The 23,054-nt window shown below is 41.8% G+C and overlaps 1 protein-coding gene across 15 annotated transcripts in view; it reads right to left on the minus strand.

Annotated features, from left to right (window-relative positions):
* The window catches only part of C1H11orf80 (chromosome 1 C11orf80 homolog), a 122,856-nt gene that overhangs the window by 77,057 nt on the left and 22,745 nt on the right, over positions 1-23,054 (minus strand). For 11 of the 15 annotated variants that reach the window (XM_038334572.1, XM_038334580.1, XM_038334564.1 and 8 more), the window contains 2 exons: positions 12,389-12,442; positions 11,830-11,974 (listed from right to left, as the gene is read on the minus strand). In XM_038334572.1, coding sequence (XP_038190500.1) covers positions 11,830-11,974; positions 12,389-12,421 — 178 coding nt within the window. In that variant the 5' untranslated portion in view covers positions 12,422-12,442. Of the gene's footprint in view, positions 1-11,829; positions 11,975-12,388; positions 12,443-19,148; positions 19,288-21,071; positions 21,370-23,054 lie in introns of those variants that run through there. The other 4 variants (XM_038334513.1, XM_038334588.1, XM_038334522.1 and 1 more) reach the window with 4 other exon arrangements.

Genomic DNA, 23,054 nt, shown 5'->3' on the forward strand with positions numbered 1-23,054 from the left:
TAAATAAATGGTAAGCCTTCCTTTCTGGTCCAAGGGCAAATATTGATAGTACGTGTAGAAAATGTCCACCGTAGCTCTCCCCCACCATACTTACAGCCTGAAGACTGCTCCCCTGGAGCCTATTCCTGAGCTCAGTTAAACCTGCCTCCTTGTTCACCTGTATAGAATAACTCTGCCTTCTCCTTTGTCTGTAATAACCCTATCTCCTTGTTCATATGCATTCAATAACCTTGTATCTCTGTTCAAATGTATAATAGGAGGCAGTTTAAATCACATTGGTTAATCTGACTGTTGAGGTTGTATATAGCCAGGCGCAGCTTTATGGCTCAGAGCACTGACTGCTCTTCCAGAGGTCCTGAGTTCAATTCCCAGCAACCACATGGTGGCTCACAACCATCTACAATGAGATCTGGTGCCCTCTTCTAGTGTGCAAGCATATATGCAGGCAGAACACTGTATGCATAATAAATAAAATTTTTGCCGGGTGGTGGTGACACACGCACTTGGGAGACAGAGACAGGCGAATCTCTGTAGACCAGGCCAGCCTGGTCTACAAGAGCTAGTTCCAGGCTGTTATACAGAGAAACTCTGTCTTGACCCCCCTCCAAAAAAATAATAATAATTAAATTTGTGCCCATCCCATTCTCAGTCCATATTCCCTTTGTGTGGGCCCATGGTAGTAAGCAGTCCAGGTTCCTTTTCTTTTGTCCAAGACTTGAGTGACTGAGCACATGGTGGCTGAACTTCTCGGGTGGGTGAGCCCTATGAGCATAATAATTCCTCTGCATTTAAAGTAGTGAATGAAGAGTTGAAGTCACATTTCTGAAACATCAGTTATATTGCTGATTTTCCTTTTCTAAAATGTGTCTAGGTTTGCTTTAAAACAGAATAATAGCCACTGTAAATCATGACCTCAAACCACAGTCACCAGAAGAGTGTATCTGTGTTGTCTTAGTTAGCTTCACTTTTAGAAATGCGGTGGCACAGCCGCTTTATTTACCGGTGCATTCTCTGCGAGCGTTATTATGGTATTATGTTAAAGTACAGGAGTTTGTTAAGAAAACAAAATAGCAACTAAATGTCAACTTGGTCACCATCACAGGCTTCACTATGCAGCCCTAGCTAGCCCTGTGTAGACCAGACTGGCCTTGAACTCATAAAGATCCACCAGTCTCTGCCTTCCAAGTGTTGGGATTTAAGGCATGCACCACTAGATCCAGCTTTAAATCCTTTTCTTATAAAAATAATATAGTTCATTTCAGAAAATTAGAAAATTAAGACAAGGGTGTTAGATATGGTGGCCCACATGTGTAATCCCCACTCAGGAGGCTGAGGTAGAAGGGTTGTGTGTTTGAGGCTAGCCTAGACTACAAAGCAAGACTCTGTCTCAACACAAAACAGAAAGGTGAAAACAGAGGGGAAAAAAGGGAAAAACAACAATAAAACTTCTTGGGACTAGCAAAGAGCCCAGTGAGTAAACCTGATCGTCACACAAGCCTGATGACTTGAGACCGGCATTCAGTCTCCAGGATCTATGGTGCAAAAGGTAAAAATCAACCTGTGAACATTGTCCTCTAACATCCACATGTGTGCTGTGGTACACACGTGCTCATACTCACACGTATATACAGAGGTTAACAAAACAATTGTTAAAATGTACACAATGATAAATGTTAGCATCTTACTGTATTTTTAGAATCTCCATCTAGATTTTTTTACTGTATTTTTAGAATCTCCATTTAGAACATCTTGCCCAATATATAATCACCACACCAAGAAAAAAGATATTACCATAAATCAGCCATTTTTCTATTAACAGGCATTTAGTTATATTCATACTTGCCCCACCCACTTCTGCTAGCATGAACAGCAGAAACTTCAGGAGCTAATAATGTGTCCTTGAGCAAGTTATTTTGGTTTTTTTTGTTTGTCTGTTTTGTTTGTTCAAGACAGGGTTTCTTTGTAGCTTTGGGGACTGTCCTAGAATTCACTCTGTAGACCAGGCTGACCTCGAACTCACAGAGATCCACCTGCCTCTACTTCCTGAGTGCTGGGATTAAAGGTGTGCGCCACAACCACCCGGCTAAGTTAGTTGATCTTTTTTTTTTTTTTTTGGTTTTTCGAGACAGGGTTTCTCTGCAGCTTTAGAGCCTGTCCTGGAGCTAGCTCTTGTAGACCAAGCTGGTCTCGAACTCACAGAGATCCGCCTGCCTCTGCCTCCCGAGTGCTGGGATTAAAGGCGTGCGCCACCACCGCCCGGCGTTATTTGATCTTTTAAAGACACCTACCTACCTCATAAGGTTGTTTTGAGAATAAGTGAAGTATTGAATGCATAGTGCATGCAGCACAGTGGTTATTCTGAGCATATGGTTCTCAATACATGCTAATTAACATTAATAACTCTGGAATTAATATCTTGATGCATACAGTTTTTTTATTCCATTGAAAATGTTGGAGGGGCAGGGATAGAGGTAGAGAGAGATAGAGAGAAAGAACAAGAAGTGGGGGAAGAGAGGGTGGCACTCTTCAAAAGAGGGACAGAAAGAGCTCCATATATATTTTTATGGTTCTTGAAATTGTCTTAGAAAATGTGTCACAAAAAAAGAAAAAAAATGTGTCACATAATAGTAGCATTCGTAATTTAGATACAAGTTCCATTATAGTTTGCTAGCGATTAAGAGCCAAGCCTGAGGACCTGTTCTAAATTCCTGAGCCCCACCTGGTCAAAAGAGAAAACAGACTCCTGCAAGTTATCCACACATGCACTGAGGCATGAGGTGCACAAACATACTTGCAAAAAGAAATTAAAACATAATAATAAATATTAGGGAGGGTGCTAGAGAGGTAGCTCAGCAATTAAGGCTGCTCTACCAGAGGCCCTGAGTTCATTTCCCATCAGTCACACTGGAGGCTCACAACTGTCTGTTACTCTCCACAGATCTAATGCCCTCCTCTAGCCTCCATGGGTGCTAAGCACACAGCATGCAGCCAAAACACCCATACACATAAAAAAAAAAGAAGAGGAAGAAAGAAATATTGCTGGGTGGTGGTGCAGACTTTAATCCCAGTACTCAGAAGGCAGAGGCAGCTGGATCTCTGAGTCAGAGGCTAGCCTGATCTACAGAGCAAGTTCCAGGACAGCCACACAGAGAAACCCTGCCTCAAAAAAAAAACTATAAAAAAGGAAAAAAATATTAAGGGAAACAAAAGAAGACACAAACCAATTCATTCTAGTTTCTTTGGTCTTTAGCCAACCTTTATAAAATCTTCCCTACTGGAAGGCAAATTTGGCAGCCAGAAAGTCTTCAGAATGTACCAAAAACTTGGTCTCATCTGGTTTAATGGGTAACTAGTGATTTATGAAACCACAAAATTCTTCTCTTTAAACTTAGGATAACAAGCTGATGTAAGTCTGGATTTCCTCATCTCTGAAACAGATAACACGTCTGACCTACCTCTCAAAAAATGAATGATGTCATGTCTTGTTTAAAGAACAGGAGAGCTGGGCATGGTGGCTCATGCCTTTAACCCCAGTACTAGGGAGGCAGAAAAAATGCAGAGCTCTGTAAACTTGAGTCCAGCCTGATCTACATAGTGCATACTATGTTCTGTGTCAGGCAAGATTACATAGTGAGATCCTCAGGAAAAAAAAAAAAAAAGGAACAGGAGAATTTAATCATCATTTCCATAACAGACCTGGTTAAAATCTGATTGAATTGAATTATGCGTCTTTTCACAAGGAAAATGAATATGTCCACAAAACTACAAAAATTTAAAATTCTATCAAAGACTTCAAGTTATGAGCTCCTGTTACAGAGAGAAGAGACTAAAGCTATAAGATAGCATTGAGGGTGGGGCAGGTGTTAGGTAATTTCTCAGTCTTAGTATTGTTGGCCCTCTAAGGTGTTAAATTGTAACAGAATTTTATTCTCTGGCTATAAAAATGTCAGTTTTAAAAATTCAAAGGTTGATCATTATAGGATGGTCTGTCAATGTTGAACATGCTTAGATCTGTCAATCATTTCTCATTGACTTTTCAAATAAACTAATGAGCAGGGCAAAATTAAACATTTAGTTGGAGGGGTGGGGGATCCAGGACTGTAGCAGCTCATGAGAGACGCTCTCCAGCAGCATTTACAACAGGCCCTGGATGTCACCCGAGCAGTATAAAAACAGAAGAAAAGGTTGGCTGATGGCATAGCAAAGCCATCTGTACTTAACAAAACCTAATATTCTTATCTGTTTTTTTGAAAAAAAAATTAAAAATAAAACTTTTCTGACTTAGAAAAAAGTAACTATTTTTATTTTTATTTATTTATTTTTTTTGGTTTTTCGAGACAGGGTTTCTCTGTAGCTTTGGAGCCTGTCCTGGAACTAGCTCTTGTAGACCAGGCTGGTCTCGAACTCACAGAGATCCGCCTGCCTCTGCCTCCCAAGTGCTGGGATTAAAGGCGTGCGCCACCGCCGCCCGGCAAAAGTAACTATTTTTAAAATGCCTACCCAAACTGGATAGAATTAAATTATGTAAAAAAAAAAAAAAGGAAGTCTAGGAGTGTAGCCAGGAGTATTGCCCCGTACCTGGCTCGTTCAAGGTCTTGCCATTGATCCCCAGAACTGCAATAAATATTTAAATGAAGCTAACTGGAGGAGGCAACTTCAAAATATAGGTAAGAATGTGGTTGCTGTCTGTCTCCCCATTAACCAGCAGGGTTCACCTGGCTGATTTGGCGAGCTAGGCGGTTGTCCCCTTCCTCTGTCACACACTCTATGTGTGTCCCTAATATATCAGACTGTGCTTCAGCCAGAGTTATTTGAATAGCTGCTCTTCCCTGACAGACCCTTGAACAAGCTCTTACATGGAAGTAGATAGCAAATATAATATGAAGAGACAGACAGTAAGGTAGGCAGAGACCTATAAATGTGGCTTTCCTCTATTACCCAGTTCACCACTCCTTTTTCTCCCACCCAATTAAAGGAAGCAGTTTCTAGAGCCAAGCAAGTTGCACAAACTGAAAAAAAAATCATGTTTTACTAAATAGATATACATTATAGAAGTAATTCAGCAGGTAATGTATATATAAAGTAAATGATAAAAAGAATTACACACAAGTGAATAAGCATATAGTGTTTAACAGAATTTATACATTTAAATGTAGTTATGAAAAACTCTAAACACTTATTTATTTATCTTTATGATTGTCTTAGTTAAGGTTTCTGAAACACCATAACCTAAAGCAACTTGAGGAGGAAAGGGTATATTTGGCTTACAAAACCTGAGTCACCATCTATTGAAGAAAGCTAAGGCAACCCAACCAGATGGTTACTTGGAGGCAGGAGCTGATGGAGAGGCCATGGAGGGGTGCTGCTTACTGGGTTGCTCCTTACGGCTTCTTCAGCCTGCTTTCTTATAGAACCCAGTACCACTAACCCATGGGTGGCCCTACCCACAATGAGCTTGGCTCTCCAACATCAGTCAGTAATAAGAAAATACCCTACAGGCTCTCCTACAGCCTGATCTTATGGAGGCATTTTTTCAAGAGAAGTACCCACCACCCACCTCTCTGATGACCCTAGTTTATATCAAGTTAAAATGAAACTAGTCAGTACAGTGGCCATTGCTCTTGAAAGTCAAGGGTGTCATTCTAATTGATAGGTGGCATCAAATCTGATCTTCATGGGATTTTTGTTTTATTTTTCGAGACAGACTTTATTTTTTTTAATATTTATTTATTTATTTATTTATTTATTATGTATACAATATTCTGTCTGTGTGTATGCCTGTAGGCCAGAAGAGGGCACCAGACCTCATTACAGATGGTTGTGAGCCACCATGTGCTTGCTGGAAATTGAACTCAGGACCTTTGGAAGAGCAGGCAATGCTCTTAACCTTTGAGCCATCTCTCCAGACCCGAGACAGACTTTATAACCGCCCTGGCTGTCCTGGAACTCACTCTTTAGACCAGGCTAGCCTTGAACTCACAGAGATATGTCTGTCTCTGCCTCCTGAGTGCTGGGATTAAAGGAGCGTGCCACCATGCCTGGCTTGTTTTGTTTTTAATAAGCAAATAGGAAATCATTCAAGGAGGAGCCTAAAATCACTTTAAGAAAAGATTTTTAAAATGTATTTATTTTGTTTTATGTGCACTGGTGTTTTGTCTGCATGTATGTCTGTGTGAGCTGTTAGTGTGGAAGTTAGTTGATCCCCTGGAACTGGGGTTACAGACAGTTGTGAGCTGCCATGTGGGTGCTGGTTATTGAACCCATATCCTCTGGAAGAGTAGTCAATACTCTTAATGCCTGGCAATCTCTCCAGCCCTAAAAGCACTTTTAAATTAATTTAATAAACAATTGTATATTACAAAGATGTATTTAACAAGAAATGAGTTTATTATATAATGAAGAAAAACTGAGAAACTCATTCCTCTTAAAAAGGCAAGATTTCTAACTCTGGAGAATTTTAAGAATGTTGATATCATTATAAAGAAATCTTAAAGCACACCTTTAATCCCAGCACTCGGAAGGCAGAGGCAGGTAGGTCTCTGTGAGTTTGAAGTCATCCTGGTCTACAAATTGAGTTCCAGGACAGTCAGGGCTGTTACACAGAGAAACCTCGCCTTGAAAAAATTAAAAAAGGAATCTTGGAAAATAAATAAATAAATAAATAAATGAAATAAATACATCAAATAGCAATTTAGGAAAGCATGTTACACATTCCAGAGTAACTCCCAAACAGAATAGTCTGCTGCTAAGCCTGAAGCCCTGAGGTCCTGGGGCCCACACACGGGAAGGAGAGAAGCACTCCTGTAAGTTATCCTCTAGCCTCCACATGTGTGCCATAACTAAAGGGAGAAAGGCACACTTGTGAGGGGACTTTGAGGACTATCTTCTGGGTTACCACAAAAGCTCTGGGAACACAGCTCCCTTCTAATCCTGCCACACCCTGTTTTATTTGCAGAGCTGTCCCTTTCTGTCATTTCATGGCAAGGCAGATATTCAATAAAAGTTACTGAATGAAAGCATGACTCATTAGAAACTGGAGACGGATAAAGAGAAAACGAACCTAAAGACGCAGGACTCTTGGGAGGCTGCGTTGGTCAAGTGTTTATTAACTCAGCATAAGTATGAGCCTATTTGTAGAAAATGACCTGGAATGCCCAGAAGGGAGAAGGCAAAGAAGTGAAGGCAATGGAAGTTAGATTATTCCGCAGTTCTGCTCCCTTAGAGAAGAGTGGTACCTCATTCAGGCACTGGCGAGATCAAGCAAAGGATGAAGATAACAGTGTGCTCACACTGAATTCAGAGGTATGCTACTAATTTTGAAAGATATACAACTCTTTAGCATCTGGACCCTGATGATTAATAAATCAGCTGCCAGAAACTCCCTGATGAAGCTAATTAAACAGTGTAAAGACAGTGGACCAATTTAAGCAGTTTGCTAACAGTGTTACAGGAATGTTAAATAAATAATAATAGTAATAAGGGCATAATTAATGACACATAAGCCAAGGAGCTAAGGGATTTGAGTCTTAGTCTTGGCCAATTTCCTTTGTGAGCTTCACTGAACAATTTATGCTACTAATTAGTATGAATAAATAGCATTATGGAGTGGAGGTTAGTATTATGAGCCCTAACAACTGAAGAATTAAGCTGAAGTTGGCTACTAAATATGACTGACAATGAACAAATGACTCAATTTTTGCTGTATACTTGATCCATAATATTTCATATTTGTACAAAGAGCCACTCACCCTTTATCACAGTCATATAAAATATATTAAACAAAACTATTTGAGTTTTAAAAATTAAGTTAAATCTAAATCACTATGACACTATCTGAATTTTGTATTAGTATAGAAAATGTGATTTCTATAAATGATACTTGATGCCTCCTCCCTACTAGTTACAATGGCAATAAACTGACTCCTTTGTTGTTATGGGGTTTTCATTTTTCAAAGCACTTTCACAAATATTAATTGAAGCATCCTTACCTATAATCTGACCATTCCTTGCACACGCATATTAAATATTAGTTAATATAACAGAAAACCCTATTTCCTTGCCACTGCTCATAACATATTTCCTCTGTCTATATAGAATTACTTCTTTCAAAGCACTTTCAAACATTTCAACTGCAGCAGTGACATTAGGAATGATCTTTCCATTTTTTGTATCATCCCATAGAAACAATCCCAAAAGGAAGAACAACTAACAATAATAGTGATGATTTTGAGGCAACTAATTCATGACTCTTTCTTAGAGGGGAAGACTGGGTTTTTGAGACAGGGTTTCAGTAATCCAGGTTGCTCTTGAATTCACTAGGTAGTCAAGGATATCTTTAAACTTCTGATTCTCCTGTCTCCATTTCTCAAGTGCTGTGATCACAGGCAAGTACCAACATGTCCATTCATAACCCATGACTTTTGAATTTGGATTCAGATCTCCCAAAAGTCTTGGAATCAGAGCAACTCTTCAGACCAGTAAATTGATGCTCCCTTTCTTCCAGGATAGCTTAGGAGGTAGTAGAGCAGAGTGATTAAAATCTAAGTATGAACTGAGCAGGGGATATAGCTCAGTTGGAAGTGTGATTGCTTAGCATGCAAAAGACCATAGGTCCCATCCCAGCACCTCATAAATTGGGCATGGTTTCTCAAAAACAACAATGAAGAAATATAAGTATGTGGGCCAGACACATGCCTTTAATCACAGGATTCAGGAGGCAGAGGCAGGTGGATTTCTGTGAGTTCAATGTCAGCTTTGTCTACATAGCAAGTTCCAAGGACAGTCAAGGCTACGTAATAGAGAGACTCCGTCTCAAGAAACCAAAAGCAAACACACAAGCAAAAAACAAACAAACAAAAAACCCCTCCTCTGTAATGAGCACAGGCCTAAAGTATAATAAATGCATTAGGACTTGGGCTGTGTAAAGAGAAGGCTTGCTTCTAGGGAAAACACTCTAGTTCTAAATGCAGTTTATCCCATATTTAGCTACTACGCAACTTTGAGCTAGGCAGGCATGCTGGGAAAAGTGGGATATGCTGCTTCCCCAAGCATAATCTGCCTCCATGGGTGTGGTCATTTTGGAGGAATATTATTTTAATGCATGTTGCTTTTGTTTATGCTGCATTTGTTTAACTCTGTGAAGCTGTGATTCTTTGCCTGTCTAAAACACCTGATGGTCTAATAAAGAGCTGAACAGTCGGTAGTGAGGCAGGAGCAAGGGCAGGCTGGGCTGGCAGGCAGAGAGTATGAATAGAAGGAGAAATGAGAAAGAAGAAGAGCAAGAGAACAAGGAGAGGAAGACATCAGGGGCAGCCACCCAGCCACCCAGTCAGTCACAGAGAAAGAAGTAAAAACAGGTATACAGAAATAGAAAAAGATAAAAGCCCAGAGGCAAAAGGTAGTCAGGATAATTTAAGAAAAGCTGGCAAGAAACAAGCCAAGCTAAGGTCAGGCATTCATAACTTAAGAATAAGCCTCTGTATGTAATTTATTTGGGAGCTGTGTGGTGGAGCCCCCAAGAAGCCAAAAGAATAAAATATCACCCAAAAGTTAGTTGTTCCCAAAGCGTATGCACTGTAGGTACTAGAAACTCAAATATCAATAATGTTGTTATGAAGGAGAAAAAAGGCAAAATTAGATGCTTAATAGCAAACTAGTAAATAACTGCTAAAAACCACAAAAAGATCTAAATATTTTCCTCATAAAGTTGCAGATAAGCTCCTACAAAAACTTTAAATAAAAAACTCATTTTAATTTAATTTGCAATGTAAATAATAACATTATGATGACTAATGTCCCTCCACCCCCCCATTCAAATTATCAAAATATAACTGGAAGAATAAAATATATGTGTCTAGTTATAAATACCTGCAGAGTACACATAATTAGAGTATTAAAAGTAAAATTTTTTGTTAAGATTCGTTCGTTTTTAATTTTTAAATTTAAATTTAAAAATTTTTTATTTTAATAAGTACTTTGCTTGCATATATGTGTATGCATCACAATCATGCCTGGTTCTCACAGAGGCCAGAAGAGGGAGTCGGATCCCTAGGATGGAAGTTATAGGCGTTGTGAGCTGTATTGTGGGTGCTAGAAACTGAACCTCAGTCCTCTGCGAGAGCAGCCAGTGCTCTTAACTGATGAGCCATCTTTTCAGTCTCAAAAAGTAAAATTCTTTTTTTTTTTTTTTTTTTTTTTTTTTTGGTTTTTCGAGACAGGGTTTCTCTGTGGCTTTGGAGCCTGTCCTGGAACTAGCTCTTGTAGACCAGGCTGGCCTCGAACTCACAGAGATCCGCCTGCCTCTGCCTCCCGAGTGCTGGGATTAAAGGCGTGCGCCACCACCGCCCGGCTTCAAAAAGTAAAATTCTTAAACCATATCTTAATTCTAATAAAAAATTATAATAAGCTGGGTGGTGGTGGCGCACGCCTTTAATCCCAGCACTTGGGAGGCAGAGGCAGGTGGATCTCTGAGTTCGAGGCCAGCCTGGTCTACAAGAGCTAGTTCCAGGACAGGCTCTAGAAACTACAGGGAAACCCTGTCTCAAAAAACCAAAAAAAATTATAATAAAACTGATAAAATGTTCAATGTTATTACAGACAAAAAAAACAAACAAACAGCAAGAGATGGTGATGCTCCTCAGTTGTATGGCACTTGCCTTACCAAAGGATATGCAAAATCCTGGGTTCCACCCCAAACACCACAAAAAATAATAGCAATTGCTTGGGGAACTAGGGCTATAACTTGGAAGTAGGTAAGGCTTCTGCCTAACATGTGTGAGGTCCTGGGTTCCATCCTCTATGAAACCTAATCTTGGTAAAATTTACATTTTAACAATTAAGCAGGAGAACAATTCACTGGCTAGTCATTTCAAAACCAAACAAGCACAGAAGATAAAAATGGAAGCACAATAGTTCTCTGATCATTTTGGTCACTTTAAAGTAAATGCAGACTCTTTCTAAGTCAAAGGAAAGAAGAAATTATTAAACCTACAATCTTCAAAAGTTCCTAAACTGGGACTGGCAAGATTGCTCTTGCCACCAAGCCTGACAATCTGAGTTCAAGTCCCAGAACCCACATAGTGAAAGGAACAACTCCAACAAGCTATTCTGTAGTCTACACACACACACACACACACACACACACACACACACACACACACACACACAAGCGCACACATGTACAATAAATAAAGTTTTTTAAAAATTTATGTTTCTCCTGTAAGCCAGCACTTGGAAGGCAGAGGCAGGTGAATCTCTGTGTTCAAGGCTAGCCCGGTCTACAAAGCAAGTTCCAGGACAGATAGAGCTAAACAATGAAACCCTGTCTCGAAAAACAAACGAACAAACAAAAAATTGAGTTCTGAGTTGGGTGGTGTTAGAGCATGCCTTAATGCCACCACCACTCAGGAGGTAGAAATATATGGATCACTGAGTTCAAGGCCAGCCTGGTCTACAAAGCAAGTTCCAGGACAACCAGTTCTACACAGAAAAACCCTGTCTTGAAAAAATAAAATAAACAAACAAACAAACAAACAAACAAATTTTAAGTTCCTAAACCATACTAATATTAACATATATTTTTGACATATAATATAGAGAACAATATTACTATATTACTATAAAGGAAACCATTTATGGTACATTTCTGAACTATATAGGAACAAATCCTCTTTTATATCTGGGAAACTTCTGCTTGAGTTGTACAGAGAATAGTCAGAAAAGCTAGAATTACCTGGATACCATGTCCATTCTTGCATCTATTTAGCTTTATTGTTCCAGTGGAATTGCCAGATAAAATGTAGGATAAAGCGCTACATGAGACACACTTACTGAAAAATGAGGGTCTGAGGTTGGAGAGGTGACTCAGGGTTAAGAACACATACTCTTCTTTCGGAGGGCTGAGTTCAGTTCTTCGCACCCCTGTTAGGCAACTCATAACCACCAAAATCAGGAGATCTGACTTCCTCTGTGAACCCTGCGGGCACCCACACACATGTGGCATACACATGGAAACATATGCATAATTGAAAAATAAAATACATCTTTTTTGGGTTTTTTTTTTTTGCTTTTTTTATTTTTTGAGTCAGGGTTTCTCTGTGTAGCTTTGGAGCCTGTCCTGGAACTTGCTCTGTTGACCAGGCTGGTCTTAAGCTCACAGACATCCACCTGCCTCTGCCTCCCAAGTGCTGGGATTAAAGGCATGTGCCATCACTGCCTGGCTAAAACACATCTTTAAAAACACCTAGTGTTTATCTCAAAGTGTAATTTGAGTGGGTATCCTATATTTTTATTTACTAAACCAAGGAATTATATCTTTCAGAATAAATGTACTTTAGAAAACAACAAACTTATTGACAAAAAGAGATGTAGTCTCCTGGAAGTTGTTTACCTTGTAGAAACTTCTTGAAGACCAGGCCACCATAAACTCTTCCTGTAGAAGCAACTGTAAGAAAAAAATACAAAAAAATATAAAACAATTAAGTATATTTGACTTTAAAAAAAATCAATGGGACCCTGAAAATACTGCCTTTAGATATGGAACATTAAAAGGAACCCTTAGTAATGAGTTCAGTACAAACAGAGGGCAAAAATGGTACTAAAAGGCACAATGAATACGTGGGGGTTGATGACAACCAGTGGCAATTCTTTTCACCTAAATTTAGCACCTATAATCAACACCAGGACTGTTCCTTTAGATGCTTCTATACTTGAAAGAACAGGATTATGGAAAACTCTAAACTGCAGCTATTGATCAGAGAGCATGGTGCCAGCAACTACAAGTGTAAGAGTCAATTAAAATATTGGCCCTTTTGAACCAATTTTACTCTGAAATAGAAGATATTTTGCCAGTCAATGGCTTAAGAATTATTTGTACCCAGATACCTAGATTTCAAAGAGCCGAAGTTCTTTGTCCTCCTTTTAAACTGAATTTAATTAGAACTTTATCCCATCTTTTCAGCATCCTAGAGGTTGGCCCTCCCTAGCGCCGATGCAGGGAGAAGCTGTTCTGAGTGCGCTGAAGTGTGAACCTCTGTGATGGAAAAACCAAAGTCGTCGTTAAAGAGTGGGCTTAGTGAATCTAAACATGGAGCACTGAGATAGCTAACACTCCTCTTTCCCTTGCTTCAGAAATGTTAGCTGCTAGGCTTTTACCCATCAAGATAGAGGATCCGACCATTCTAAGAGCAAAGATATAATGATACTGATATTAAACAAAATGAGATTTCCTCAACAAAGAGTTGGAAGAAAAACTGGCTATAGCCATGGAGCCAATCAGGGTGCAAACATCCTGTGAGCTGGAATGGTAGGTGAGTCCCTGTGAACGGAACCGGACTGTGCAGTCTGAGGCATCTGTCGCTTTACAAAATGAAAAGTGGGAAAAGACACTGAACCCAACAGCCTGAGCTGGCCCCCCATCTCGGGGCATGCTGAGAAGGACCCATAGGAAAAGAGACACCATTGTCAACGTGTAACATGGAAGTAGACTTTCTCCAGTGCTTTAGAGCTGATTGTCATCGGCAGTGATGGGATGGTCCCCGACAAGGACAGCCCCCTCCTGGGCCAGGCCCTGCTCGCAGCACTTCTGTTGCCACGGAGACATCCACATTGAGTGGTATTCACAGAAGAAATTAGTCGAAGGATACCAGGTGTCAGCCCTGGGGAGGCTGAGGCAGGAGAATTATCACAAGTCTGAGACCAGTCTGATCTACACAATAAGACATATCTCAAAAAGTGAGCACTGGGGCTCAGTTATAAGAGTGCTTGCACAGACAAGGCTTGAGCCCGTAAACTGGATAGATGGTGGCACCATCTGTCACCCTAAGACACAGGAGTCGGAGGAAGGAAGATCAGGAGTTCAAAGTTGGCCTTGAATTTGAGGCCAGAGTGGGCCACAGGAGACCATGAGCCAAAAAGAAAAAGAAAGAAAGCCGGGCAATGGTGGTGCAGTCCTTTAATCCCAGCACTCAGGAGGCAGAGGTGGGAGGATCTCTGTGAGTTCGAGGCCAGCCAAGGCTATGGAGGAAAAAAAAGATGAGGAAAACAAAAGAAAAGATCATCGAACAGTGCTGTTTCTGCCTCCTTAAGCAACGGCAAAGGCAGGCTGGCCTCCGGTGAGTGACAGCAGCATTTGGTGCCTCCAGAGAAACGCAAATGTTTGTCCTGATAAAGTCATTGCCTGTGTTTGTTATTAAACTTCATAATTTTATCTAAATGGCAAAAAAAAACTGAAGGAAATTACCTCAAAAATATGAAAATCGGGAAGAAAATTTTAGGAAAAAGTTTCATAAACCCATTATCTAAATAATGGAAACTGCTGTAGAATAACCATCAACAAAATTTTCCACATCTGGGGGCTCAGTGGTTAAGAGCACTGGTTGCTGCTCTTCCAGAGGACATGGGTTCAATTCCCAGCACCCACATGGCAACTGTATGTAACTCCAACTCCAAGGTACACAACACTCTCACATAGATACACATATAGGCAAAACACTAATGCACATAAAATTAAAACAGATAAAACATTTAAAAATTTTTCCACTGGGCAATGGTGGCACATGCCTTTAATCCCAGCAATTGGGAGGCAGAGGCAAGTAGAACTCTGGTGTGGGAAGTCCTTCTATATATGTATTGCTTTTATTGGTTAATAAAGAAGCTGCTTTCGGCCAATGACTTAACAGAATATAGCCAGGCTGGAAGAGATATATATAGAGAAAGTAGAAAGCGTCAGGGAGAAGCCATGTAGCCACCACAGGAGACACACACCTCCACTGGAGCCCACTGGAACTTTGACCTTGTGGTAATGCACAGATTAATGGAGATGGGTTAGTTTAGGATATAAGAGCTAGCTAGAAATATGCTTAAGTTGTTGGCCAAACATTGCAAATAATACCGTTTCTGTGTGATTATTGTGGGTCTAAGTGGCCAGGAATGAACAAACAGGCTCTACCTACAGATCTCTGTGAGTTTGAGGCCAGCCTGGTCTACAAGAGCTAGTTCCAGGACGGGTTCCAAAGCTACAGAGAAACCCTGTCTCAAAAATAAATAAATAAATAAATAAATAAATTAAATAAATAAATAAATAAATAAATAAATAAATAAAATATCCCACACTGATGGGGTAGCTGACCAATCCCTTCTCTGAGGGGTGTGACCCCTCCAGGGCACAAAATACCTTTAAAAGATCCGTGTTTTGGTGATTTGCTCTCTTGGTTCCCTGCTCTTCGCTGGAACTCTGGCTCTGTAAGTTTCTCCCATTTTCTCTTTTTATTAAAGCTGAATATTTCATATAAGGCTAGTTTGGTTATTTCTTATTGCCGGTTGACCATGCCCGCTACACCACACCCAAAGGACATGAGTTACATGGAAAAGGCTGAGCACAGGGCACGGTGGAAGAAAACTGGCCCCACAGCAGGTGCAGTACTGTGAATTTTCGGAACAAAGATCAGAAACTGCTGATCACTCTTTTCTCACTGAGCACAATCAGACAAATTTTACAGGCTCCTTTGAAAGTGCAGAGCAATCATGACAAAACTAAGTCCAGGCCAAAAGAATGGAAACAGAATTCATGTCATTTCCAAGGCTTGTCTTAAAAACATTTGAGTTATAAGCCTTGTTCCCTTTCTCCATGCTTACCTGAAGGGATAGATATTAGAGGACTCGGGGACATGAAGCCACAGGCTGAAATATTGTGGATTCTACTTTATTTTAAAAAAAACTTTAACTTTATTTTATGCACATTGGTATAATGATGTTGGGTTCTCTGAAACTGGGGTTACAGACAGCTGTGAGCTGCCATGTGGGTGCTGGGAATTGAACCTGAGTCCTCTAGAAGAGCAGTCAGTGCTCTTAACCACTGAGCCATCTCGCCAGCCCATGGATTCTACTTTAAAGCAAATAAACCCCTGTACATCTACACTCATCTGGTGGTAAAATAAAGTAAAAACAAACATCCCATATGTTAAATCACTGAAATTTCAAAATGTATGAATTAAATATAATAATACAAAGATAAAGAAAGTATTATATAAGCTTACATGAAGAAAAAGAAAAATAGGTCATATACAGAATAATCATAAAGGCCATAATTTTCAATATCAACAGTAGAGTTATTAAGCAACATTGTAACATCATTAAAATTCTGAAATTAATTCTGACTTAGAATCCCATTCTCTGACAAACTACCAATCAGGTGTGGAGTGAAGACATTTTCGGAAATACGTTTCAAGGAATTTATCTTCCCAATATGCTTTGTCAGGGAGCAACTACAGTCTAAGAGCCACCAAAACAGTGAGTAGGCCAAGAAATAAAGATATTGGGATTCAGAAGCAAGAGACACTCCAAGAAATCCCCAAAATAAATAGCTATATATGCTAAAAGCAGAAGGCATCAAAACTAGAGCCGGTTAGAGGCCATCATGGTGGCTTATACTGTAATCCTACCACTCGGAGGCTAAGGCGAGAGGACTTCTGTGAGTGCCAGGCCAACATGGCCTACGGTGAGACCCTATCTCTGAAAACCAAACCAAGAGACTGGAGTAGTACCTCGGTTAGTAGAGTGCCTGTCTAGTATGGATCCCCAGAGGCACATAAGCCAGGTGTGGTAGCACACACCTGTAATTCTAGCATTCCTCTGGAGGTAGAGGAAAGAGAAGTAGAGTCATCCTTGGCTACATGATGAGTCAGAGGCCAACCTGGGTCACATGAGACTCTTTCTTTAAAAGTCAGTAATAACAATGCCTTTAAAATTTTTAAAGGGGCTAGAGAGATGGCTTGGCAGCTGACAGCAATTCTCTTAAAAAGAACTAGGGTTCAGTTCCCCAATGGGCAGCTCACAGCTTCTATAATTTCAGGTCCAGAGGGATCCAACAACTCTAGCCTCCTTGGTCAATGGTATTCACATGCACAGACATACACACAGAAACACATATACAATTAAAAATAAACCTAAAAGGGCTGGGCGGTGGTGACACATGTTTTTAAATCCCAGCACTCAGGAGGCCCTGTCTTGAAAAACAATCAAAATAATAAAAATAAATATTTTTAAATGAAAAAGATATTATAATACAAATATGTTTGGAAACAGGTAATATTAAAATAATCAGTTAATGTGGTTAAAAGCATTAGCATTTAGGAGAAAAAAGTCAGGGGTTTGGGCTATCTCATAGCTCTCTTGGTGTGTGTGTGTGTGAACTGTCTGGGTGTATGTGAAAGAAGTTGTGTGCATGCATTCATGTGAAGGCTAGAAGCTGATATTCTGTTTCTTCCTTAATTATTTCTTCACCTTATTTTTCCCCTTCTTTTTGATTTTTTTTTTAGACAGATTTCTCTGCAGCTTTTGGAGCCTGTCCTGGAACTCGCTCTGTAGATCAGGCTAGCCTTGAACTCACAGAGATCTGCCTGCCTCTGCCTCCCAAGTGCTGGGATAAAAGGCATGCTCCACCACCCCCGACTTCCCCCCACCCCAAACTTCTTTTCATGTGTATGTGGTACTTGAGTGTTTGCATGTGTGAGCATGCATGTGAAGGACCAAGACTGATAGGAATCTTCAAATGCTCTTCCATATTCTATGAGGTAGGGTCTTTAGAACCTTGAGCTCATATAGTCTCACGAACCAGTTTGCTCCTGGCATCCCTCGTCTGTGCCTTTTAAGGCTCAAATTATAAGCATTTCACCACACCCATCCAGCATCTACATAAGTTCTGGGATCTGCACCCTCAGTCTAGCCTGACCTGGGATCATTATATACGCCAGGCTAAACTCAAATTCACAGCAACCCTCCTGCCTCAGCCTCCCAATTGTTTTCACCCACCATGCCTGGCTTGATCTATCCTACTACTAAAATTGTGTGCCTGTATAACTTATAAATCCTAAAACAGCCGGGCGGTGGTGGCGCACGCCTTTAATCCCAGCACTCGGGAGGCAGAGGCAGGCGGATCTCTGTGAGTTCGAGACCAGCCTGGTCTACAAGAGCTAGTTCCAGGACAGGCTCCAAAGCCACAGAGAAACCCTGTCTCAAAAAACCAAAAAAAAAAAAAAATCCTAAAACAAAGGAAGTTTCCAAAAATTAATGAAGTAGATCTCCATGTGTTAACACAAAACGCTGCCCACTTTTATTAAAAGGCACTGGCACTATCATACACCAATTTCATTTGTAAAGAAATTCAGTAACTGTGAACACATACACAGAAAAGTCTAGAATATACACTGAATGCTAATAATTATTTCAGGGAGCTAGATAACTAGAAAATGTCACGCTCCATCATTGCTTCTGTAATGACGCACTATGTCAAGTGTATGTCATCGTTCTTGTTTGTTTGTTTTGTATTTCATTCTTTGAGACAGGGTTTCTCTGTGTAGCCCTGGCTATCCTGGAACTCATTCTGTAGACCTAGCTGACCTCGAACTCACTGAGATCCACCTGCCTCTACCTCCTGAGTGCTGGGATTAAAGGCATGAACCACCACCGCCCAGCCATTTTTTTAATTTATTTTTTATTTTATATTCTTTGGTGGTTTTGCCTGCATGTATGTCTGAGGATGTGAGAAGCTCTGGAACAGGAATTACAGACAGTTGTGAGTTGCCATGTGGGTGCTGGGAATTGAACCTGGGTCCTCTAGAAGAGCAGCCAGTGCTCTTAACCGCTGATCCATCTCTCCAGCCCCCACCTTTTTACCTTGACAGACTATAAACTAACTACATGAAGATCAGAAATAACAAAGCAGTGCCATCTACGCCAGACATACTGAGGAAGTCCTTTGTTCAAAATGGCTATGGAATTGGATGTCTTGATAAGAGCATACACCATTAGTCATTTCATTTCCCTTTCCTTTATTTTTGCCTCTTTTGCAATTGCCAAAGTCTATACATGAACAAAACAGTAAAACTTGATATAAATTTGTTGTGAAAGAATAGCTTAAAAATTAAATTGGTTTTGAGCAATTTTAATTTAACCTAGCTATAGAGTCTCACAATAAGAATAATTTTTATCTTTCCTATATCGAACACTTATAAATTAATTACCAAATACTTGTTAAAATCATCTTGGTTTTATAGCTACACTAGAAAAGAGTGTGACAAATTGGAAACTTTACATGAACTATGACATGCGTAGCGAGAAAACAATTGTCAATGATTTCTGCCTCTACTTACTAGTCACTGTGCAATGGAGAGAACTCGGCGCGTGCTTAGAACTTAACCCGTCTATGGAAACCGTTAGCTGCCCTTCTAGCGATGCTCCCTTTGGCAGTCCTGCTTCACACTTCCAGTGAATTATTAAATACCTCAAAATCTGAAAAGAATTCGATGCAAATAAAACGCAATCTTTAAGACCATGGTCCTAACAAACTTGTATGACACAGTTAAAACTAATATAAAATACTGTATTCCTGCTGATGAAATGTCAGACTTGCTTTTGTTCACAGCATAGTGTTGTAACTAAACACACACACCAAAAAAAAAAAAAACCCAAAATAGTTGGAAAGCCAGCTTGGGAGGCAGAGGTAGGCAGATCTCTGTGAGTTCAAGGCCAGCCTGGTCTACAAGAGCTAGTTCCAGGATAGGCTCCAAAGCTACAGAGAAACCCTGTCTAAAATAAGAAAGAAAAAAGAAAGAAAAAAAAAGATGCTGGAGAGGGGCTGGAGAAATGGCTCTAAGATTAAGAGCACTTGCTGTTCTTGCAGAAGAACAGAGTTCAGTTCCCAGCACCCATAAGGCACCTACCTCAAAACCTTGTGTGTGCTTTGCAGACCAGGGCAGCCTTGAACTCTGAGATTCACCTGCTTCTGTCTCTGCCTCCCAAATGCTGGGGTTAAAGGTGTGTGCCACCATGCCAGGCCAAAAAGACTTAGTTTTATGTGTATGAGTGTTTTGTCTGTATACACATAAGTGTACCACATGCTGCCCACAGAGGTAAGAAGGCAGCATTGCCACTAGGGTGCTGCTAATCAGACTCCAGGTCTTTGCGAGGGTGACGAGCACTCTAAAATTTCTCAGCCAACCCTTTTTTTTTTTTTTTTTTTTTTTTTTTTTTTGGCAAAGAGCTCTGAGTAAGCAAGTTTGGGAACTAAGATCCTGATTTGTACCAGAGTTCTGAAGGCAGTTTCCAGGCACTTCTACAATCTAACAGCTTCCTTCACATCATCTTCTGATTTCCTGTGAGCCCTCTGTTCGGATTTTTCCAGCGTCTTTATGTATAAAGATAGCAGTTGGGAAAAAAATACTGGCTGGTGAGTCAGAGCCCTGGGTTCCATCCCGGGTTCTGTCATCTGTAAAATCTAATCCCCCAGCTTCCTCTGACGATGACAAAGAAGTCACGAGGACCACAAATATTCTAAGCCACCTCAGCGCCTGTGATTCTATCCCTGTTCACCTGTGCAGTGTTCCTTAGGTCTGAAGCTAAGTGCCCCATCAGGAGATGGCCGCAAAGTTCAGCAGTGGAGTGAACACAGGCCGTTAGTCGGCACCGGGCTATCTTCTAGAACTAAACAGTCCACTGATATGGAGAACCTAGCACGAACCCTTGGATTCAACCTTTTGTCATTCAGCCCAGGATCTGCACCTCACGGTGGCTGCCGGGGGCTGGGGAGTGGGGGTCTTGTCACACCTTGTCCTCATGTTCCCGTTTTTGTCCACCCTTCAATGGCTGCACATTTCCTTCCCGCCTTTTCGATCACCCTCTCACATAGATGGGTACAAAACGCTGGGAATCAAGTTGGCCGACTTCCGATTCCCCTCTCAGAATCAGCTCATTTTTGGCAAACACCATAGTATAGTTCTTGGGTCTTCGCGTTCCTGGCTTTAGACCGTGGTGTTAGCGCGCACGAAGGCAAGCCCGGAATACACCGGTTCCTCACAAAGGACCCACGGCGGTGATGGATAGTCCAGCACCTCCATACCTCGGGCCTCATGCCCTCCCCACAATCCCAAAGAAAGCGGGATTTAAAATTGTCTAGCCATTCACGGCATTTTTTCCTGCACCTCAGAAAACACCAGATCCTGCCACCCAAACTTTGAGGTCTCCTCACAATGCCCTCTTCTCGGAAAAGTGTCTTTCTCCCCCTTTCCCTACATCACCTCGCAGACAGCCAAAGCCATCCTCTCTGTTCTGTAAGGAGAGCAGCCACTGAGCTCAGGGTTGCTGGCTGCTCATAACCTCTTCCTCAGCTTCCTTCGACCCGGGTGAGCGCCCGGCCAGGCGGCCGCCAGCCGGCTCCCTTCCCGCCCGATAGCGCGGTCGCCCCGCCCCCAGCCCTGGCGCCTGCGCACTGCGCGAGCTGCCTGAGACCGCCCGCACCAGTAGGCGGTTGGGTGGGAGGACAGGTGGCCCAGCTGCCAAGGTTGGAGGCGAGCCGGGAAGAGGCCGGGCGATGACTCCTCCTGAGGAGACTTTCCCACGGTCTCGCCAAGACGCGGCCCTCGGCCCTTTTCAAAGCGCTTTGACCGCCGGCGGCGTTTTCCAGGGCCGGTCCCTGGAAAGCTGCGGCTGCGTGGCGCAGGATTCCCAAGCTGGCTCTAGACCCCAGCCGGCTTCGCCTTCTGTTCTGAGGGCGGTGCCTGGGACCAGACTCTGCTCCCACATCTAACAGAGGGATATATGGGTGGCTAATTAAGTCTGAATTTTAGGTGAACGATCTTTTTACCCCATATTGTGTATGTCATGCCATAAGATTTGGGATATATACTAAGGAAATTATTTTTAAATTCAGAGCTGAAAGCTGGGGAGCTTGTATCTGGCAACCTGTTTCCAAACCTCTCCCCAATCTCTTCCAGGAAGATTCTGGGAACTTCCCCCTCCCCACTAGACCCTTCCTTCCCCAAGTTTGACTTCAGCTCTGAGTGTCCCCAGCTGGAAGGAAGTCCTATAGGCTGCAGAGAGGGCTTCGTGAGATGGACGTAGGCTCACAGCTCCCGAGAATCTGACAGATTGTTCTTTGGGCTGCCAAAAGAAGACACTGGCATGAGAGATTCTTGCTTGGCAACGAGTTACCCAAGGAGAAGGGTGGAACAGGGCGTTGGCCGCTTTCCTTCGGAGGAAATTCTTCCACTCCAGAAGCCGGGATTGCACAGAACAGGCTATGGAGTTGGCAGAGTGCCCGCCCAGTACCAGCCTTGTTACCGCTTCAAAGAACACGTCCCTTAGGACCCGAACCGTATCCCTCTGCCGTGTGCTAGAGCTCTTGCCCGCCTTCCCAATCTCGGGTGCTCACAGCTAGGCAAACTGGAGAGGTGGTTTTTTTATTTTTGGTTTCTCCGTGTAACAGCTCTGACTGTCCTGGAACTAGCTCTTGTAGACCAGGCTGGTCTCGAACTCAGAGATCTGACTGCCTCTGCCTCCCGAGTGCTGGGATTACAGGCGTGTACCACCACCGCCCGGCTGGGGTATTCATTTTAATCATCAGAATTAATAAAAAGCCGACATTTGGGAAGCCACTGGAGTCTTTTCCTCCTTTTTTACATCTCTTTTAGAATATTTCCCACTGAAAATATCGTCTCAGCAGAAGCGCTCTGCCTTGAAAATACGAGTGGAGACGAAGGGTGAGGAACAATGGCTAATGGCACAGCCCTTGAGTTGGGGCGGTTGTCTTGGCTCTCAGCCTCCTCCTTGGAATGCGCCTCGGGGATGAAGGTACAGGAAACACCCAACACTATCCCATGTGTAGGCAAATACCTAACAAAGCCGCCTGGGAGAGAGTTCCCTCACATTGAGCTAGGCAAAGTGGGGGGCGCCTCTGCTGTGAGGATCCACCTTCAGGGCTCCCGTAGTGTTCCTTCTTGTAATCAGACTTGACATTTGCTGAGCCTGACTCCCAGCCCTACACATCCTACTTTTTAGCTCCATTTGTTAAAAGTAATCCTTCTGTGTAACAGGTATTGTAAACAGTGGAAATGAGGCTCTGAGGAGAGGTTGTATAACACTCAGTTTGTAAATGTCAGAACCTTAAGACAAAAGCGTCTCTGAAGTCCTCTCTGTACTTCTCCCCATCTCCCCACCTCCCAACCTGTCTGGCTGTCGGGGAGTTCTGTACTGTGCCATTATTGATGTTACCGTAAACTGTG

Source organism: Arvicola amphibius, chromosome 1 (genome assembly GCF_903992535.2).
Source record: "Arvicola amphibius chromosome 1, mArvAmp1.2, whole genome shotgun sequence".
NCBI lineage: Eukaryota > Metazoa > Chordata > Mammalia > Rodentia > Cricetidae > Arvicola > Arvicola amphibius.